The sequence below is a fragment of the Seriola aureovittata genome, chromosome 9 (assembly GCF_021018895.1).
Source record: "Seriola aureovittata isolate HTS-2021-v1 ecotype China chromosome 9, ASM2101889v1, whole genome shotgun sequence".
In the NCBI taxonomy this organism is placed as follows: domain Eukaryota; kingdom Metazoa; phylum Chordata; class Actinopteri; order Carangiformes; family Carangidae; genus Seriola; species Seriola aureovittata.
Window position 1 is genome coordinate 12,897,735 of NC_079372.1, and position 16,202 is coordinate 12,913,936.

General features: G+C 39.9%; 1 protein-coding gene across 7 annotated transcripts in view; it reads right to left on the reverse strand.

Annotated features, from left to right (window-relative positions):
* Positions 1-53: 53 nt before the first annotated feature.
* The window catches only part of LOC130174658 (synaptotagmin-2-like), a 59,851-nt gene continuing 43,702 nt past the window's right edge, over positions 54-16,202 (reverse strand). For 6 of the 7 annotated variants that reach the window (XM_056384716.1, XM_056384714.1, XM_056384717.1 and 3 more), the window contains 8 exons: positions 14,930-15,145; positions 14,426-14,586; positions 10,074-10,211; positions 9,678-9,845; positions 8,945-9,112; positions 8,265-8,382; positions 7,784-7,917; positions 54-6,512 (listed from right to left, as the gene is read on the reverse strand). In XM_056384716.1, the coding sequence (XP_056240691.1) occupies positions 6,297-6,512; positions 7,784-7,917; positions 8,265-8,382; positions 8,945-9,112; positions 9,678-9,845; positions 10,074-10,211; positions 14,426-14,586; positions 14,930-15,125 (1,299 nt within the window). In that variant the 5' untranslated portion in view covers positions 15,126-15,145 and the 3' untranslated portion in view covers positions 54-6,296. The remainder of the gene's footprint in view (positions 6,513-7,783; positions 7,918-8,264; positions 8,383-8,944; positions 9,113-9,677; positions 9,846-10,073; positions 10,212-14,425; positions 14,587-14,929; positions 15,146-16,202) is intronic. The other variant, XM_056384720.1, reaches the window with a different exon arrangement.

A 16,202-nucleotide genomic window follows, 5' to 3' on the forward strand; every position in this document is an offset into this window, starting at 1 on the left:
ATATTATTAGCAGCCAGCTGAGCTGAACACACTTTATATTAAGCACAAACAAGTCATGGTAATTAAAAGGCCTTTATTTCCTATTTGTTTTTTACAGAACTGGTAACACATATGATAAATTTGTAATAAGTTATTTGGTTCCCTTGATAACTTTATAAGGATCCCCAACGTTTGTCCACATAAGGGTCAAGAGGAGTTTGTGAGCAACGTTTGTGTCCAGTCAAGGGCTAAAGCATGCGATCCACAGTAGGCACAAGTACTGACATGAACACGCGCACCACGACACTAGACACGAAGAAACACAGCTAGAGGACACAACCTGGCTGTCCTCCGATGCTTTAAAAGATGATGAAGAAGAGAAAGAGGTGGAAAAATAAAAAGAGTCTTCAGAATACAGTTGCACCAAGGTGGAGGACTAAGCGCTCAAGAGGGGAGTTTGGTACGGTCCTGCATGTTTGGCAGTATACAGTATGTCCATGTTGTAAACATGAAGGCCGGCATTCTTTATGCTCAGCAAAAGCAGATTCAGTGGAGAACTCAATGAGCCTGCTTCCTATTCAGCATAATGATACTGATGGTACATATCTGGTAACATATAAACAGGACAAGGACACAAACAAAAAGCAAGAGAGAGTATGGCGACATGTTTCTGGCATTGATTCAAATACAGTCCTACATTGTACAATAGAAGTATACATCACGAAAACAAAAAAGACAGAAGGAGTGATTGCACATATGTACAAGAATACAAAGAAGAAATACAGCGAGTAATAGAGGAGACAAGACAACATGTTTCAAAGTGGTGTCTTTACCTGCTGAGAGGCTTCTCAACACATTTTGACAAGGTGGCAAATGATCTTACTGAACTTTGGATGTTTTCCCTTTTTAAATCCCAGCGTTTGTTTTTTTAAAACAAACAAACAAGAAAGAAAAAAATAAAACACAACAAGCTGTGTGAACGGTGCTCTAAAACTGTCTCTGCACAGCTGGAGCAGCACAGTTTTAGATGCAATTGTGCATAAGGTATTGGACATCTACACAGCTATCAACAGAACAGATTAACCCCCCCATATTTAAAACATAACTAAGATTGTTTGAATATTACAGTCATACACACAAAGATGTACATTTAAGAATGAGTCATGTGTCCGGTGCATGCAGACCTGTACTGTATATTGTAATTCTATATCCCAGTGCTTTGTTTTTGCACCATCTCTGCTAAAGGGCCTACACTTCATTGATTTAAGCTCCCCCATAGAACTTAGATGTCCGGTGGTCACGTGACTGTGGTGAGTCGAGCAGTGAAAAGAAAGAAAAACAAAAAATAAATCTCTTAAGTGTGCTATAAATTTACCTGTAACCACATTTGCCTCATCATTTGATGTGTTCTGTTTGCATGGAGTCAAACAGTGGTGAGTAATGCAGGCAACTGTAATCAGGTACTGGCAGTATTTTTGAAACGCACTGAAATCTTGTATTTGAATTACTGTCAGTGCATCATTTGGTCACAGTCAGTAGCATTAATGGGACGCTGAAGAAATATAATATTGCATTAGATAATGTGCGGCATCACACAACAACACATTGAATGTTGTTGCCGGGACAGGTAGATGGCAGTTTCATGTTTATTTCAGAGAAAATTCAGAGACTGAGGTGAACTCAAATATATAGTTTGAAAAGTTGGGAAATGCGCTAATTGACTTTCTTGCTGAGTTAGAAGACTGACATCACTTATCAGTCATGTAAGTATGAAGCTAGGGCCAGGACACAGTGAGTTTAGCTTTGCACATAGATTAGAAAGAGGATGAAACAGCTAGTCTGGCTCCGTAGAAGTGAAAAAATCTGCCTACCAGCACCTCTAAAGCTCATTAATTAACACGTTAAATCTCATTTGGTTAATCGGTAAACAATCTAAAATGTAAGAATGACAAGCTGCAGTTGTAAAGGGGATTATTTCCATCTGAAAGCAATGACTTCCTGGAGTCTTTTTGTCACTGTGAGGTTACAAGGCAACCATCGGAGACTGGTTTGAGCTCTATAGATGCTGATAGTTGGATTTTTGGACAGAGGCAAGCTAGCTGTTTCCCCTTGTTTCTCCCTTGTTCCAGTGTTCCAGTCCAATGCTAAGCTAAGCTAATTGTCTCCTGGCTCCAGCTACATATTTACCGTACGAGAGTGGTATTGATCTTCTCATCTAACTCTTTGCAAGGGAGCAAATTTCTCAAAATTTTGAACTATTCCTTATAATTTCATATCATGTGCATGACATAATATGTATTACTATATTCTTAAATACTTTTTTGTCATGTCCTTGTGAAAATCATAACTTTATGCATAGTTCTATGGGAGGGATTCAGACCTAAAACTTGGGTGCCACTGTTTTAAGTTTCTCTCTTGTCGCTTTAATATTGTTGGAGCTGTAACTATTCTGTTTTGCTGCTTCAGAAGTTTTCCAAAGGAACCAACAAAAACCATCAATTTTAGCTTTAGGTTGCCAGCAGTGTGTTATTGATTGTACATGTAGTTACTAGTACATGCTCCTGCTAAAACTGGAAGAAGAGAAACTTGAAGAGAGACCCGGTTTGGTTCATAAATTGCACTCAGCCCAAGAATAGAACACACTCTCATATATATATCTATATATATATATCAATATATAATTTTAGCAGTATTAGTGAGAACTTATTGTGATATTATATCTATTATTTATACTATCAAAACAAGGCATATACGTTACTAACCACAATACTGTAAAATCAACAACCTCTATTGAACAAGGACATCAACAGCTCTGAAAGTAGAAAAAGACACACTCACTCTACTAAACTCACAACTGTTCTCAATGCTCACATATACAGTTAAATGGATTTTGCCCTCTTGATGAACAAAGACCTCTGAACGGAATGTAAAAGAGAAACACTGGCCAAGGAAAATGAAGACGTCAGATTTTTTTTTTTCTTCATAAATAAACTCTAGCTACTCAGCTGAGCTCTAAAGAGTTAGTGCTTGAGTTTTATGGCTTTAGTTTTATCTTATTCATTTATCTTCTTTACACGTACACGTAATTGTATAATAAACACAGTAAAAGAGACACAGCCGTGAAGGGTTTCAGGTCATTTAAATAGAAGTGAAAAATAAAAACTTCCAAGTGAAGAAAGAGAGAAGGGATTCCAAGTCATTTGTGTTCACTGGAATGGGATTATTCTTCTTTTGGCCCCTGGAAATGGATTTTGTGTAAAGATATGATCCGACAGACTTTATTCTGGGTCAGTACTGGCACTAATAATGGCTCCCACTCCCACCTACAGATTGCAGAATTATTCAATCTTCAAAGTTATTTCAGAAAAACACTGTGCCAAAATCTGCTGTTAGAAAATAGTCATCTTATAGACTTGGAGACCCCATCCCCATTCCAAACATTAAAATCAAAATCATATATCTATATATCTATCTATATATATTTTTATATGTATATATATAGATATATATATATAAAAAGAAACAAATGGCAATAAAATTCTGAATTAAGTCAAACATTGGCCTTCAGATAAGTGCTGAAACAAATGTATGGCAGATAAATGGCAACAAATAAAAATTTTGACCACAAGGAGTTAGATAGCAAGCATGCGGCTACATTTTCATCCTACATGAACTCACACACAGTACTGGACGACACACTTGCTTAAGAATTTTTCAGGCGTGGAAAGGTTCTTATTAGTAATAGTACTGTAATATTTGTATGACATTCTCTCCAATGACCCTCATGGAAAATAAATACGCATTTGTTTCATTTAGAAAATATACAGTGCATCTTTTTTTTTTCTCCCTTCATTGTGTTATTAAAATGACAAATGACACCCATTTACGTACACGAGATATTTTTGCTTCGTCTCTAAAACATGCTCTTATGTACAGTATTTTGTATAAACATGCAGTATCAACATGTATGAACTATGTATATAGGCAAAACTACACACCAATGGGTTGCTCGATTGCTTCCATGTTGCCTTTTCTTTAGTGTTGCTTCATCAAAAAAAGAAAAATGGTGATGTGAGGTGAAAAACAATGTGAGCATGGTCTAGGTTGGTTATAAAAACATAAAGAGTTACAATTTCCAACAGAGAGAAAAATACAAGAGCCAGCATTCATTAAATTCCAAAATAAAGAAATAAATTGTCATCCTGTTTAAAATGTTGACTGCATTTCTTTCTTCTTTTTTTTTGCACACAGTCAACAGGTAGTTTTTGCTGCTGGTGCTCACACAGCGCAGATTTGAATTAACTAGACTTACAACCAGGTATTCTGGAGTCGAGGCACCTGGCTAATATCAACATATTAATCAACAATTAATATTTCACCAATTTATTCAAGGCCTGATGAGTTTGGATTTTGTCAAAAGATAAAAGTTCATCCTGAAATTTTCTCTCCGACAGAATATTAATTCACAAATACACTGAAGCGTGAACTGATTACATTCTGTGAAGGAGCCAGGGAGCAACATTAAGTTGAACTGTGTCTCTTTTCCTATCAGAGGAGTTCATTTATATGAGGAGACCTGTCTGGTGTGCCACATGTGCCACAGAAAAATTCAATCTCACAACATTTTATCACAAAAAAATAAAAATAAAAAAATAAAAAATAAAAAATACACAGACCACAGAACAGAATAATACCCAGTAGTGCAATTAAATTCAACAGTTTGGTAAGCTGTGTATAAAATACACATGGATCAGTGCCTTCTTCCAGACCATATCCTTGCAATCAAGTGAGAAACGTAATGTCCAAACAATCTAAAAACTTACACAAAAAGGCAAAAGAAAACCTAATATAATGCACTCCCTTGCTCTTTTTTTTTTTTTAAACCAGCTATTCTTAACATAAATAATTAAAGCTCTGGTTTCTGAGGGTACTTAAACATAACATTTGGATTTAAAGTGCTTGAGGAATAAAAGTGTTTTAAGTAAAATATAACTGGATAAATAAAAGGAGAAGGAAGAGAAGAAGAAAAGAGAAGAAAGAAAGAAAGAAATGAAGAGAACAACACCGCTAACTGGAAGGCGTCCCTGGTAGTTGAAAATTGCTTATTTTGTTACTTGGAAGGCTTGTCTCCTTTATGACTGTAAGACGGTTATAGGGATTCCTTTGAAGTAAAACCCCTGTGTCAAGTCCATGACTAATGGCAGTAGCACTGAACAAGTGAGATACAGAATCAGAGGCGTTAGGAGGGGAGGTGGTAGACTGCAGGCAGTAATCGACACTTTGTAAATATCATGTCATTGGTGGTTGGAATCAGTCTCTGTTGTACCCCGCTCTGATATTTCCTCGCATTTTTGTTGTTCGGATGACAGACGCAGCCTTTTTGCACAGTCAAAAATACACAAATACCCCCCCTCCCTTTTTTTTTTTTTTTTTTACTTAAAATCCATCACTTCCTCCCTCTCCCCTGACGTACCATTTCATGGATAAACTAGCACTAGTCGCGAGCCTTACATCACCAAAAAAAACAAACAAGTGGTCAAGCTTTTGAATCCAACATTTCTTTCTCATCAAGTGGAGTATTAGAATAATAACAACCCGTTTAGAAAAAAAGGCATGGAGTTTCAGTTTCCTCTCAGTTTTCCTGAGACGAAGGGTGGAAGGTCAACTAATCAAAACGGCAGTGTGTTTGTGGGTAACCGGATATGTGCCTATCCCTACTCGCTACCCAACTCTAGGAATGTACTTCAAACTAACAGAATCTTCTAGTATGATAACTGGCAGGTGTGGAACATGGTGCACAATACACCTAAGGAATGAACCTGCTTGTGTTATTTCTCTATCTTATGGCAGTATAAAGCATTTTATTATTAAGCACTATTCTAAGCAAACTGTGTCACTAAAGGGAAGGGGTGAGAAGTACAACATGAGTGAATGTATGTTTTATCCCCTCTATCAACAGATTCCCATATAGCACGCTTACTGTTCTTCATAGTCTACTCTGTATTCTTATTAATGGAACCACAACCCCAATACAAAAATAGATCTAAAGGAAATCAACGGAGTCTCTGTCCATCCTGTAACTTGTCTTATTTTCTCAATGACATGATTTAATATAACATGATGATTTTTAAACTATATTTCCCATCATGTTGAATGGTATTTATGGATCTTTTGAAAGTTGGCAGTGGGAGAGGTAAGGGGGTGGAGTGGATGCACAGTCGGGGTGTTCTTCTGGAATATACACTGATATGTGGGGCCTGATGGGAAATACATGGGTAGACAGGTGCAGGTGGGGGGCGATGTGGTCTGGTGGGAGTTTACTTCTTGGCATTCAGGGCTGCGAGGGAGGCATCCACCTCCTCCTCTGGCTGCAGTGGATGCCACTGGGCGATGGGACGACGGGGGTTGGCCAGCATGTCGGACCAGTGTTTCAGCCCGGCCCCTGTGGACTTGCTTCCCACCCAGATCTTCCCAATGGCATCGTTCTTTCCAATCTTGTCATAATCCAGCACTGTGATCACAGCTTGGATTTTCTGGGGAAAATGGGGGGAAAACATTACAACAAGGCTAATTGTAATTCTAAGTACTGTTGGTTTTGGTCACTTTTTAAAAATAGCCTTAAACCAATAATTCTGCTTTTATTTCAAAGTGAATTATCACTGAACTCTCATGCTCTAGGGAGATTTAAAGCATCTTTCAGTGTACTGTCTTAGCTTTCTGGTCGCAACTTTACTGTGTTGGTTCATCATTGCGTCGTTTCCAGCCACAGCATGGAGCTTGTTTTTGGTGAAAAATTGACCAAAACCCACTGTACAATATCTTCCCAGGTCCAAAGAGCAGACAGACACTATTAGCAACTAGTTGGTGAACATAGTGGAGCACTTGGCAGCTAAAGAGCCAGATAGTTCCCTCTGGATTTGGTGGTGGAGACCAAAACAGTGCTAAAAATGAGAGATAATTGGCCATGTAGTCAGAAATATGTCTAACAACTTCTGATATGTCAATGATGTGTTCACACCTTGTTTCTGCTGACCCCCAAGTGGCCGAAAAGGTCAGTTATTGAAGGCTTAAAGGACAGGATAGGATTTTAAAACAATTCAGATGTTCATTTAAAAACATTTTTTTTCTCTGTGATCATTCCTCATGTTCATACTGGCCTTCTGGATTTCTTCTTCATGTGATTTCAATGTAAGTGAGGGGGACAAAATTCACAGTCCTCATTTCGTCCAAAAATAAATTCAAATGTTAATGTTAATATGAGGCTTTAACTGTTTCCATCCAACATCTTTTCCATACTCTACATACTGCACTCATGCACACATCTACCCTGACCACCGACTTAACTGATGAACACATCCCATGATATCCTTAGTTCTTTTTGTCAAAACTGCTCTATCTTAATTTAAATAAACAACCATTTGCTTTCATTCTGCGTCTCCCTCACTTTTGTCATGGCTTTAGATTCGGGTCGTGACAATGATCTGACACTTTGTGACAAATTGTCCACATATACAGGTCTGTTCACATCCTCATCTTTAACCTAAATAAGCCCATCTTTATTTGTCATATGCACATAGAAGAAAAAATGTCAACAATGTCACTATTTCTTTTGTCTTTCATGTCCATATATCAGTTTATGGATGTGTGTCTGCCTGATTATAGATTGCTTGGTAGGGCAACTATTTACTATTTACATATTTGAGTTCTCACAGTAATTAGTAATGGGTACTTCTAAATCTGTAGGACAGTATGGTGCTCTCTCTAGCTCTGACAGATGTTTTAACAGATTAATGCATGTCCTTACCTGCATTTGCTCAAGAGGAATCTCAAAGCTGAAGGACTCATTGTAGTACGGATTCAAAGTGTTCTTCTTCACTGTCGTTTTCTTCTTCTTCAGCCTCTTTCCATTCTGCAGCAGGTTAATTTTCACATAGGGATCTGAAAACAGAAAAAAAAAAAAAAAAAAAAAGGCAAAATCATGATAAGCTGATATAAAAATGCTTTGGGCATGCATGTTTGGGTTGCAGTGCTGTAATGCACCAACAGATGGGGCCAATGCTGAAGCCAGAGGGGGTGAGAGCTGCTGCATGGTGTGTACTGCAGCGTCAGCACGTGAGCAGAGCAGGAACGACCTAATGGCTGTGCTCACAGGCACGTTCTTATATGCACTGCAGCTAACTAAAGCAGCTCATTTTGTCAGACTGTGAACACTGAAATAGTGTTATGTGTGATGATGTCATAATGAAATGCAATATCTGATGCTCGGGTCTGTGTATATACAGTACCTGAAAGTCCACCCACGTCCATCTTCTTCAGGTTCTTAGCCTCCAGAATGCAGATGGTGAGTTTTCCAGCAGTGGGGACGTAACGCAGGGAGATGCAAATGTCACCAAGCTTCTCCGGCTGTGAGGATCAGGGAATGAGAGAGAAAGTTAAAGGAGATCCCTGATGTACAATACACAGATACACAAACTGTTACATTTTAAATATACCCTGTGAATATCAATCTTTCCCTGCAGCCATTACTGCTGTAACAGCAGCAGGAATTATTTCTTAAGTACCTCGAGATGGTCTTTGTCAAAATGAATAAAATATCTGCACTGCAAAAAAAATGAAATGTAGAGTGTATGTCTTTTTAAGGTGGCTCTGGGGAGGCAGCCGAAGTATCGACTGAAGTGTGTTATTCATATCCTCGTGTAGCATGATGGTAAAGGCATGAAATTACAGGCTGCATGGCTCCAGAGGAAGCAGTGCAGTTGGTCAGGAACCAAAAAGCATGTCCTTTATTCTCATTGGTACACACACAAAGTTGGTAACTTGTGCTCATGGTTATTTTTGGACTATGTCATCCGCTGTTTATGTTGATGAGATATTGATTCAATGAATTTCCATATGTTAAAAATCTCTTCATCTGTTAAAGTGTCCCAACCAATAGCTTTAATAAGTCGTTCTAAACTGGCCTTACCTCTTCTTGGTCTGCGCTGTCCAGGTCTTTCCACTCCTCAATTGGCTTAGCCAGGTCAAGGGTGTTCATGGGTATTTTAATCTCTCCAATGATATCATGTTTAGAGAAGCGATCAAAGTCATAGACTGACATTACCAGAGTCTTCCCTCCCATCTCTGCGAATGGAATCTGTAAGACAGTAACCAGAACCCAGTTCACTCACTGGTATCATTCCTAGGAGGTGGATATCAGCACAATTCACACAGTTCTCACAGTTTCTAAAAAAAAAAGAAAAAAAAAAAAATGTTAAAAAATTCTGCCAGATCAGAACTACAAAGTAATATGGGTTGTGACTTTGGCCTATGGCTCAAAATTGCCTGACTTAATAAGATGCTGCTTCAGCAGCACTGCCCTGACTTTGACAAGGTAAAGCTGTTTGAATTGTTTTTTATAGAGCTTTGTCAGCAGGCAAGGTGCACCTGAGGTGGCCCTCTCCTTTAATGTGATTCTCTACCACACTCTCCTTGTCAGACACCTTCAATATGTCTGCTGCTTTTTATCACCGCTGGCTAGTAGTGTTAGTAAAAAAAAAGAAAATCAGAATCGAAGCAGCTGCTAAGCTCTAAAAGAAAGTGATAAAGAAAGGAGGAGTTGTTCACCTTTTACAAGACCTATCTACCCATCAAACAGATGGACGTACATGTTGTTTTAATAAGTAATAAGTGAGGGGTGAGCAGGAGGTGTTTCAGCTTACCTTGAAGGTGAAGGTCTCGTTGAAGACAGGATTGAGCGTTTTCTTGTGAACCTTTGTGTCGAACTTCTTCTTCTTGTCAGGGAGGACAAAGACCTTGACGTAGGGGTCAGAGGTGCCACCGCTGTCCATGGAGAGGAGATCAGCAGCTTGCAGGATTCCCACAGTCAGCTGGGGAGGGATGAGGGAGGACTTAGGTGATTCAAAGGGAGTATACTGTAGATCCTTCGCAAGCCCACACCAAAACTAAATCCTTCGCAACGTCCCTGATCCCATATTTATTTTTGAGAAATCAACACAGCAATACTAGGACAGAGGAAATGTCATACAAAGGAAACAGGTAGTGACTGTCCCTTCGTTTTGACATGAAAATGTAGAATGAACTATTCAAGTTCTTGCCTTGTTCTCCTGGAAGTCGTAATCAATGGAGTACTGCAGCTTCCCAAGCTTTTCTTTCTCCTTCACTTCTTCCTCTTTCTCGTCCCCAGTCAGTCCAGGCTCGACATCATCTTCTTCATCATCGTCATCCTGTTGTTTCTGCAAAGACAGAAAGGGGGGCAGGTGGCAAAAGAAGGAGTGAGAGGACGGTCCTGAGGCGGCGGCCGTGCTGAACACCAAACCTCCAGCATCAGCAGTCGGGTTAGTCACAGCACCTACCTGCCACTTACCCCCGCTCACCCCGGTGTTACAAGTGCAATCTGTTCATCGATGACCACGGTTGCAACCTGACTTGATTTCACTATTTCTTGGGTGACACCATTTGCTGTTTTCCTTTCTTTCTTTTTTTTTTTCATGAGAATTACAAGTGTGTTAAAATCTGACAAAATCAGAGGCAGGGGATTTTCTCCGGGAGTACATATTGTTGTAGAAATGCCATTTATATAGATGTATAGATATAGATTAAATATAAACTCTGTGTTATTGTGCAAAGAGTGGAGAGAGAGACAGATTGAGAAAAAGAGAGAAGACAGAAAAAACAGTCAATATACAGGAGGTGGACAGAAAAAAACAGGACCCCCTTACATTAAAATGCAATCTAATACAACAGCCGTACAAAAAACCTCTGGAAGTTTTTTTTTTTTTTTCCAGTTATAAGAATGCTGATTATCCTTTATTAATGACAATTGGTTTTTATTTGATTTACAAATTAATATGACTCACTTGTGTAGCTGCCATCAATTGTGACATTACGGGATGTGGACAAAATAACGGGAACATGACAGCCAAGGGAAAGTTTGAGGGAATTCAAGGTTATAAAGGCAGCTACACAAATCCTATGTATGACTCATTCCAAATGAGTCATATTAAGTTTTCCACAAAGTCTCAAAAATCTTGATGACGTATCCCACACAGATGAACGCTGCATTGGCAGAGATAAGACAAAATCCTGAGTAAACAAACTGAAGGATATTACGGGATACTTTTTTCAAAAGAACCACAAACCTAAACCTTTTTGACACGTTAAGCTTTTGTTTTGTTTTGTTTTTTTACAAATGTAGCATTTGTTGCAGAGCTGTAGCATTGCATTGCACTATAGTGACAGGTGTTGCTGTTATTTTGTCCACCCCGTGTACAGTATATTTCCAGTACAAGATGTCACAAGAAGCAGTGCGTCCTTACTGAGAGGAAGTGAAGGACAGATGTGATTTTTATCAAACCACTGACGCAGTGATTCCTGACACTTTTCTTGAAAAGCTCTTAAACTTGCTAAAACCGCAGGCAAATATCCTCGGATAACGCATGCTGTGCCAACTGACAGTGTAAGCTGTTTGACAAACAGGTTTACTTCAATCCAAACAATATTACTGTTTGCCGTTTATCTCCTCCTGACATACCAAAGACTCATTAATGTGTTTACACTGGTGTTGTTGATAGCACTTTGCTGCTATTATTGTACTCTGGCCTGATTATTGCAACTAGCTGAATTACTGAAAGATTTCACAATTTATTCCAAACAGTAATCTCCAGATTTTCCAGTTGATACGCTAATGTGAATTATTGTGACTCGTGATCATACGCTATAACAAAATTCAGCAGTTTACTGACAGTTAACTGCTCCTGAGATAATCTGGGTGTGATGAAGGAGATAAATCAAGTCCTCTTTTGTCATCCATTTGCCTTAACATCACACCCAGCGACTCTTCAGTCTTTCATCTCCTTGGAGGCGGCCGTGGCTAATCGAGTAAGGCAATTTGCTCTGATATCAATATTAAAGTAAACTTTCATTTTCGGACGCTGAAAGAAGCTGGATAATATCTCAGTATGGCCTACTTTCCTATGGCTGTCTTCTTGACAGAACACTGAAGTCTTCGTAAGACTGGAGGGTCCAGCTACTCACTGATGAGCTGGAAGAGGAACAGGGCAACACACACAGAAAATACACACACCATCACACACACTGCACACCACACTGTAGTGTACACACCCCATGTACATACCCACACACACACATACACACACACACACACACACACACACACACACACAACACATTTGCTTACATGCAGGCACTCATGCATGCTCAAAAACCCTCTCTCTCTCTTTCACACACACATTCTTACACAATATTCCTTATATGTGGCATTCTCTATCTTTATTGTGGTAAATGCCTTTCATTCAAGCATGCCAGGCCACACAATGCAGGATCCAAGTTTCTTTCCGATGGCAAATGTAAATGAATTACCTTATCATTTCTGAAAGTAAAACTTACGCTTTGATGTTTTTTTAAAAACCCTCTGTGGCAAATTTTTGTCAGGCCCAAAAATTTCTGTACATATGTTCTGAGTGAAATGTACACATCCATGGAGGGATCATGCTACATTGAGAATTTCCAGTTGTTCTCAAACTTCCAGTGGGGGTTCAAAGACAAAGACATGGTATGTCTGAATGAATGCCCTTTGGTCAACTCCACGGGGTGAATTGCAAACTCAGCACGGAGGTTTTTACTGAATGAAATATGCGTTAACACAGTCAGTTGACTGTAGCGTTGACTTTCAATCGACTGAAATCAGGCCTCTGCAGTTGACTGCAAATGTGGGCAAACATTCTGGCCCACCATTTCTCCTCAGTGAGACCCAAGTGCTTCAGGGAGAGAGAGGAGGGGGGGCATCAATGACTGTCACCTAGTATGTCAGCAGCATGGGTCATCCAGGAAAGTTACTCTCAAGTCAAGTTGTGGCCATTCAATGGTACCTACTGCAAGGGCATATGCTGGTCTTTGTCAAGCGATACCAACAGCTTTAACTGTTGCGGAGCTCGGAGCGTGTTTGCACAGTTGGGGGCGCAGCCTGTGAATTTCAGACCCAGGTCAATGTATATCTGGAGGGTTAGTCGTTTGAAAGGTTTCAGCTTTTGGTTGTGTTGCACAATCGAGGCCTGTCATGGTGGAAACATGCTCAAAGCTCTCAGTTAGGTAAAGTCTCAGCTATTATTTGACAAATATCCAGCTTACCCCTTGCACATGCATGTTAGTGATCTCTAGTGAGTTGCTGAGTGCACTCGTCATTCAAAGGCTCAATCATAGGATGAGTTTCATGTTCATTTCAAACCATATACACTTAAACAGGTCTTTGTTCTGTTGTTTTTTGCCAAAAAATTGCAATCTCTGTTTAATCAAGACATAGCAGTTGGTGCGGCATATCAGTTCAGTGGATTTTGCGAAGCAGCTTAATCGCTCCCATAGATTCCTCAAGCACCCGCAGCACCTAAGCTTGCAAAAAACTAAGGAAGCCATAGCACTCATTGTCATCATCATTGCAATCCAAATCCCTCCAAGCCCAGCCCAGCCCACCCCCACCACAGCTCCCCCCCTTGCCATGGTCTGTGCTTACACAGAGCGGCCAGAGAGGGGTGCCGCGTGCCATCAGACCTACCGTAGGCAGAGAAGTCCACCACAGTCAAGATACACGGAGCACACATAAGACACAAAGCAGGAAGGAGGAGAGCAGAGACAAAGGAAGAGATTGAACTCACAGCAGACACCAAAGAAGGGTAATCACAGCAAATGCAGTCAGCTACACTGTAGGGAGCGAGGAAAATGACAGATAGAGGAGCCTCCTCATTAGCACAATCGTATCTTGCGCGGCAGGGCCGTTGGGTTTTAAAATAACTCCAGTTTTAGATGTATTCTTATTGTGCTTCGTGAAATCATCAATCATACGTGTGAAAAAATAATAATCACAGGCCCAAAACAACACCATTGTGGTAACTGCTAATTTTCATAATTACTCTCTAATGACTGAAGGAAAAAACAATGGTTGGGCTCAATAGATAAGGGTGCTGTCATTTTCCACTCAAATCCCAAAAGCACAAGTGAGAAAAAGAGCAACAATAACATTAAATAATGAAAAAAAGAAAGAGAGAAATAAAAAATAATCATGGTGCGTAAAGAATGTAATTAACACCTGCGGAGAATACACTGACTGGGTTAAAAAGCCATCAAAAAGTTACAGTCTGTGCCAGTGGTATTGATCTAATACACTTAGGACCAGGAAAATATTTTTATTTTAATGTTAATTGGCTAAAATGTGAAACATGATGGCTACTGGTCCAAATTGTTATAACTGAGTCAGACGTATCACTACATGCATGTTTTCTCTCTAGTCTGTTACAAAGCTAAACTCCAAGTCCCACAGCTGTTACATAATAGTCTCATATACAGGTTAGAGCTGGCTGTGGTTTGCCCTGCTTCGCACACAGTGTGGGTGTAAATTCCACCAAGCCGTGACACGACCCCCTGCGGTGAAACATACCTCTCCGCCTTTCAGGTTCTTCATGCCCATGTCACCCTTCCCCTTCTTGCCCTTCTTGTTCTTCTTCTTCTTGCAACAGCATTTCTTGATGATGCAGAAGCAGCACGTTAGAATGAGTAAAGCAGCGACCACGGCAATGGCAATGATGGCCCAGGATGGCACTGAGGAGAATATACAGACCAATGTATAGATGGCACATCCACAACCAGAAAGAGGAGAAGCAAATACTTTGACATTTGACCAACCAATCATTTAGCCTACTCCCATGTCATGTCCTGGGCCAAATATATTTAGTAAGAGGTGCTAGGTTAGCAATTAGATTGGATGGAAATTAGATTTCTCAGCCATTAGGAGGGGCTGCCAGTGATCAATACTGAATGAAGACATTATGAGGCTGCCGATGCCTGCAGCAAAATAGAAAATCTAATTCCAAAATCATTGCTTAGAGTCACATCAATATGAGTTGGTTGATCGGGACAGGTCTGGGTTTTGTCTGGCACTCACGTGGGATCTTGTCGATTTCATTCAGGAACTTGTTCTTTATCTCGTCGAATGCATCGTTCTTGTTGACTGGTTCGGTGGCATTGTCATTAGAGACTAATGCGACAGGGGCTGGAGTCATAGTCAAGGCACTGGCCCCTGTTGGCTTAGCAGCGACCATGGGCGTTGTCTGATGCCTGAACAAGTTAAACTTCGTCATTTAGGCTGCACGCACAGTCCCTGAAAAACAGCAAGAAAACATTGGTTCATTGTCTGATAAAGTTATCCAGCCACCAGTGACTTCTATTCCACCTGCACATTATAATCCCCTTGTGTGCAATCACACAGTCACAGGCAGATACTGACAGAAACTCATTAAAGGGTTGAGTCACTCATCCAATTTTAAGGTTTTTGGAGACGTCTGAAAAAGAAAAGTGGGGCCAAAACACGCCATGGATATACTTGGTGACACACAAGTCAGACGTTTATAATAATGCATAAAGTTAGCAGAAAACAATCAAAAGAGGGAATGATTCAATCAACTCTGAGTTATCGAAAGATTCTGGCTGCAGCTCAGGTGGTAAAGAGGGACAGCTGTGAGAAGAATGGTGGTTTGATCCCAGGCTCCTTCTGCTCGCATGTCCGACTCTCATTTAGCAAAACACTGAACCCGAATTGCTCTTTGTAAGCGTGTGTGCATGGGAAAAAAATTGAGGTCACTTTGGACAAAAAACATCTGCTGCATAAATGTAATGTAATGAAGCACCACTATTAAATATGGGTCATATTGTACGGGAAACAAATCAGTCAGTATATTTCCTGTTGAGAGAGTATGTATCTACAAAAAGCCCAGGACTGAGCCACTTGTCTTTTTCTTCTACATCTGCCACAAGAGCAAACACAGTCAGACAAACAAACAAACAAACCCGAAAACAGGTTTTCCAAGATTTGCCGCAGATGTGAGTCCCATTAATTCAAATGCTGGCGAGCGTCATGGAGGTTTGTTTGCATCTGTAATCTGTATTAGTTAGTCAAGCTTTATTATTCAGGAAGTCTCAAAATCAAAATTAAAATTTCTTTTGCAAGAGAGATTTGTAAAAGAGATCTTGATCAATTTGTTTTTAAGAGAGACTTAGGAGACTAATGAAAACATTCAATTAAATACTAATGAAATTAAAAACAACACTTTATAGTCCCCTAGAGGGATGAGTGTTTCTAACTTCAGTTCAGTTTGTTCTGCCGTTCAATGCAGTTGTGAGGTGCATGGCACTGGAAACAAGTATTTCCCTGGTGTTTA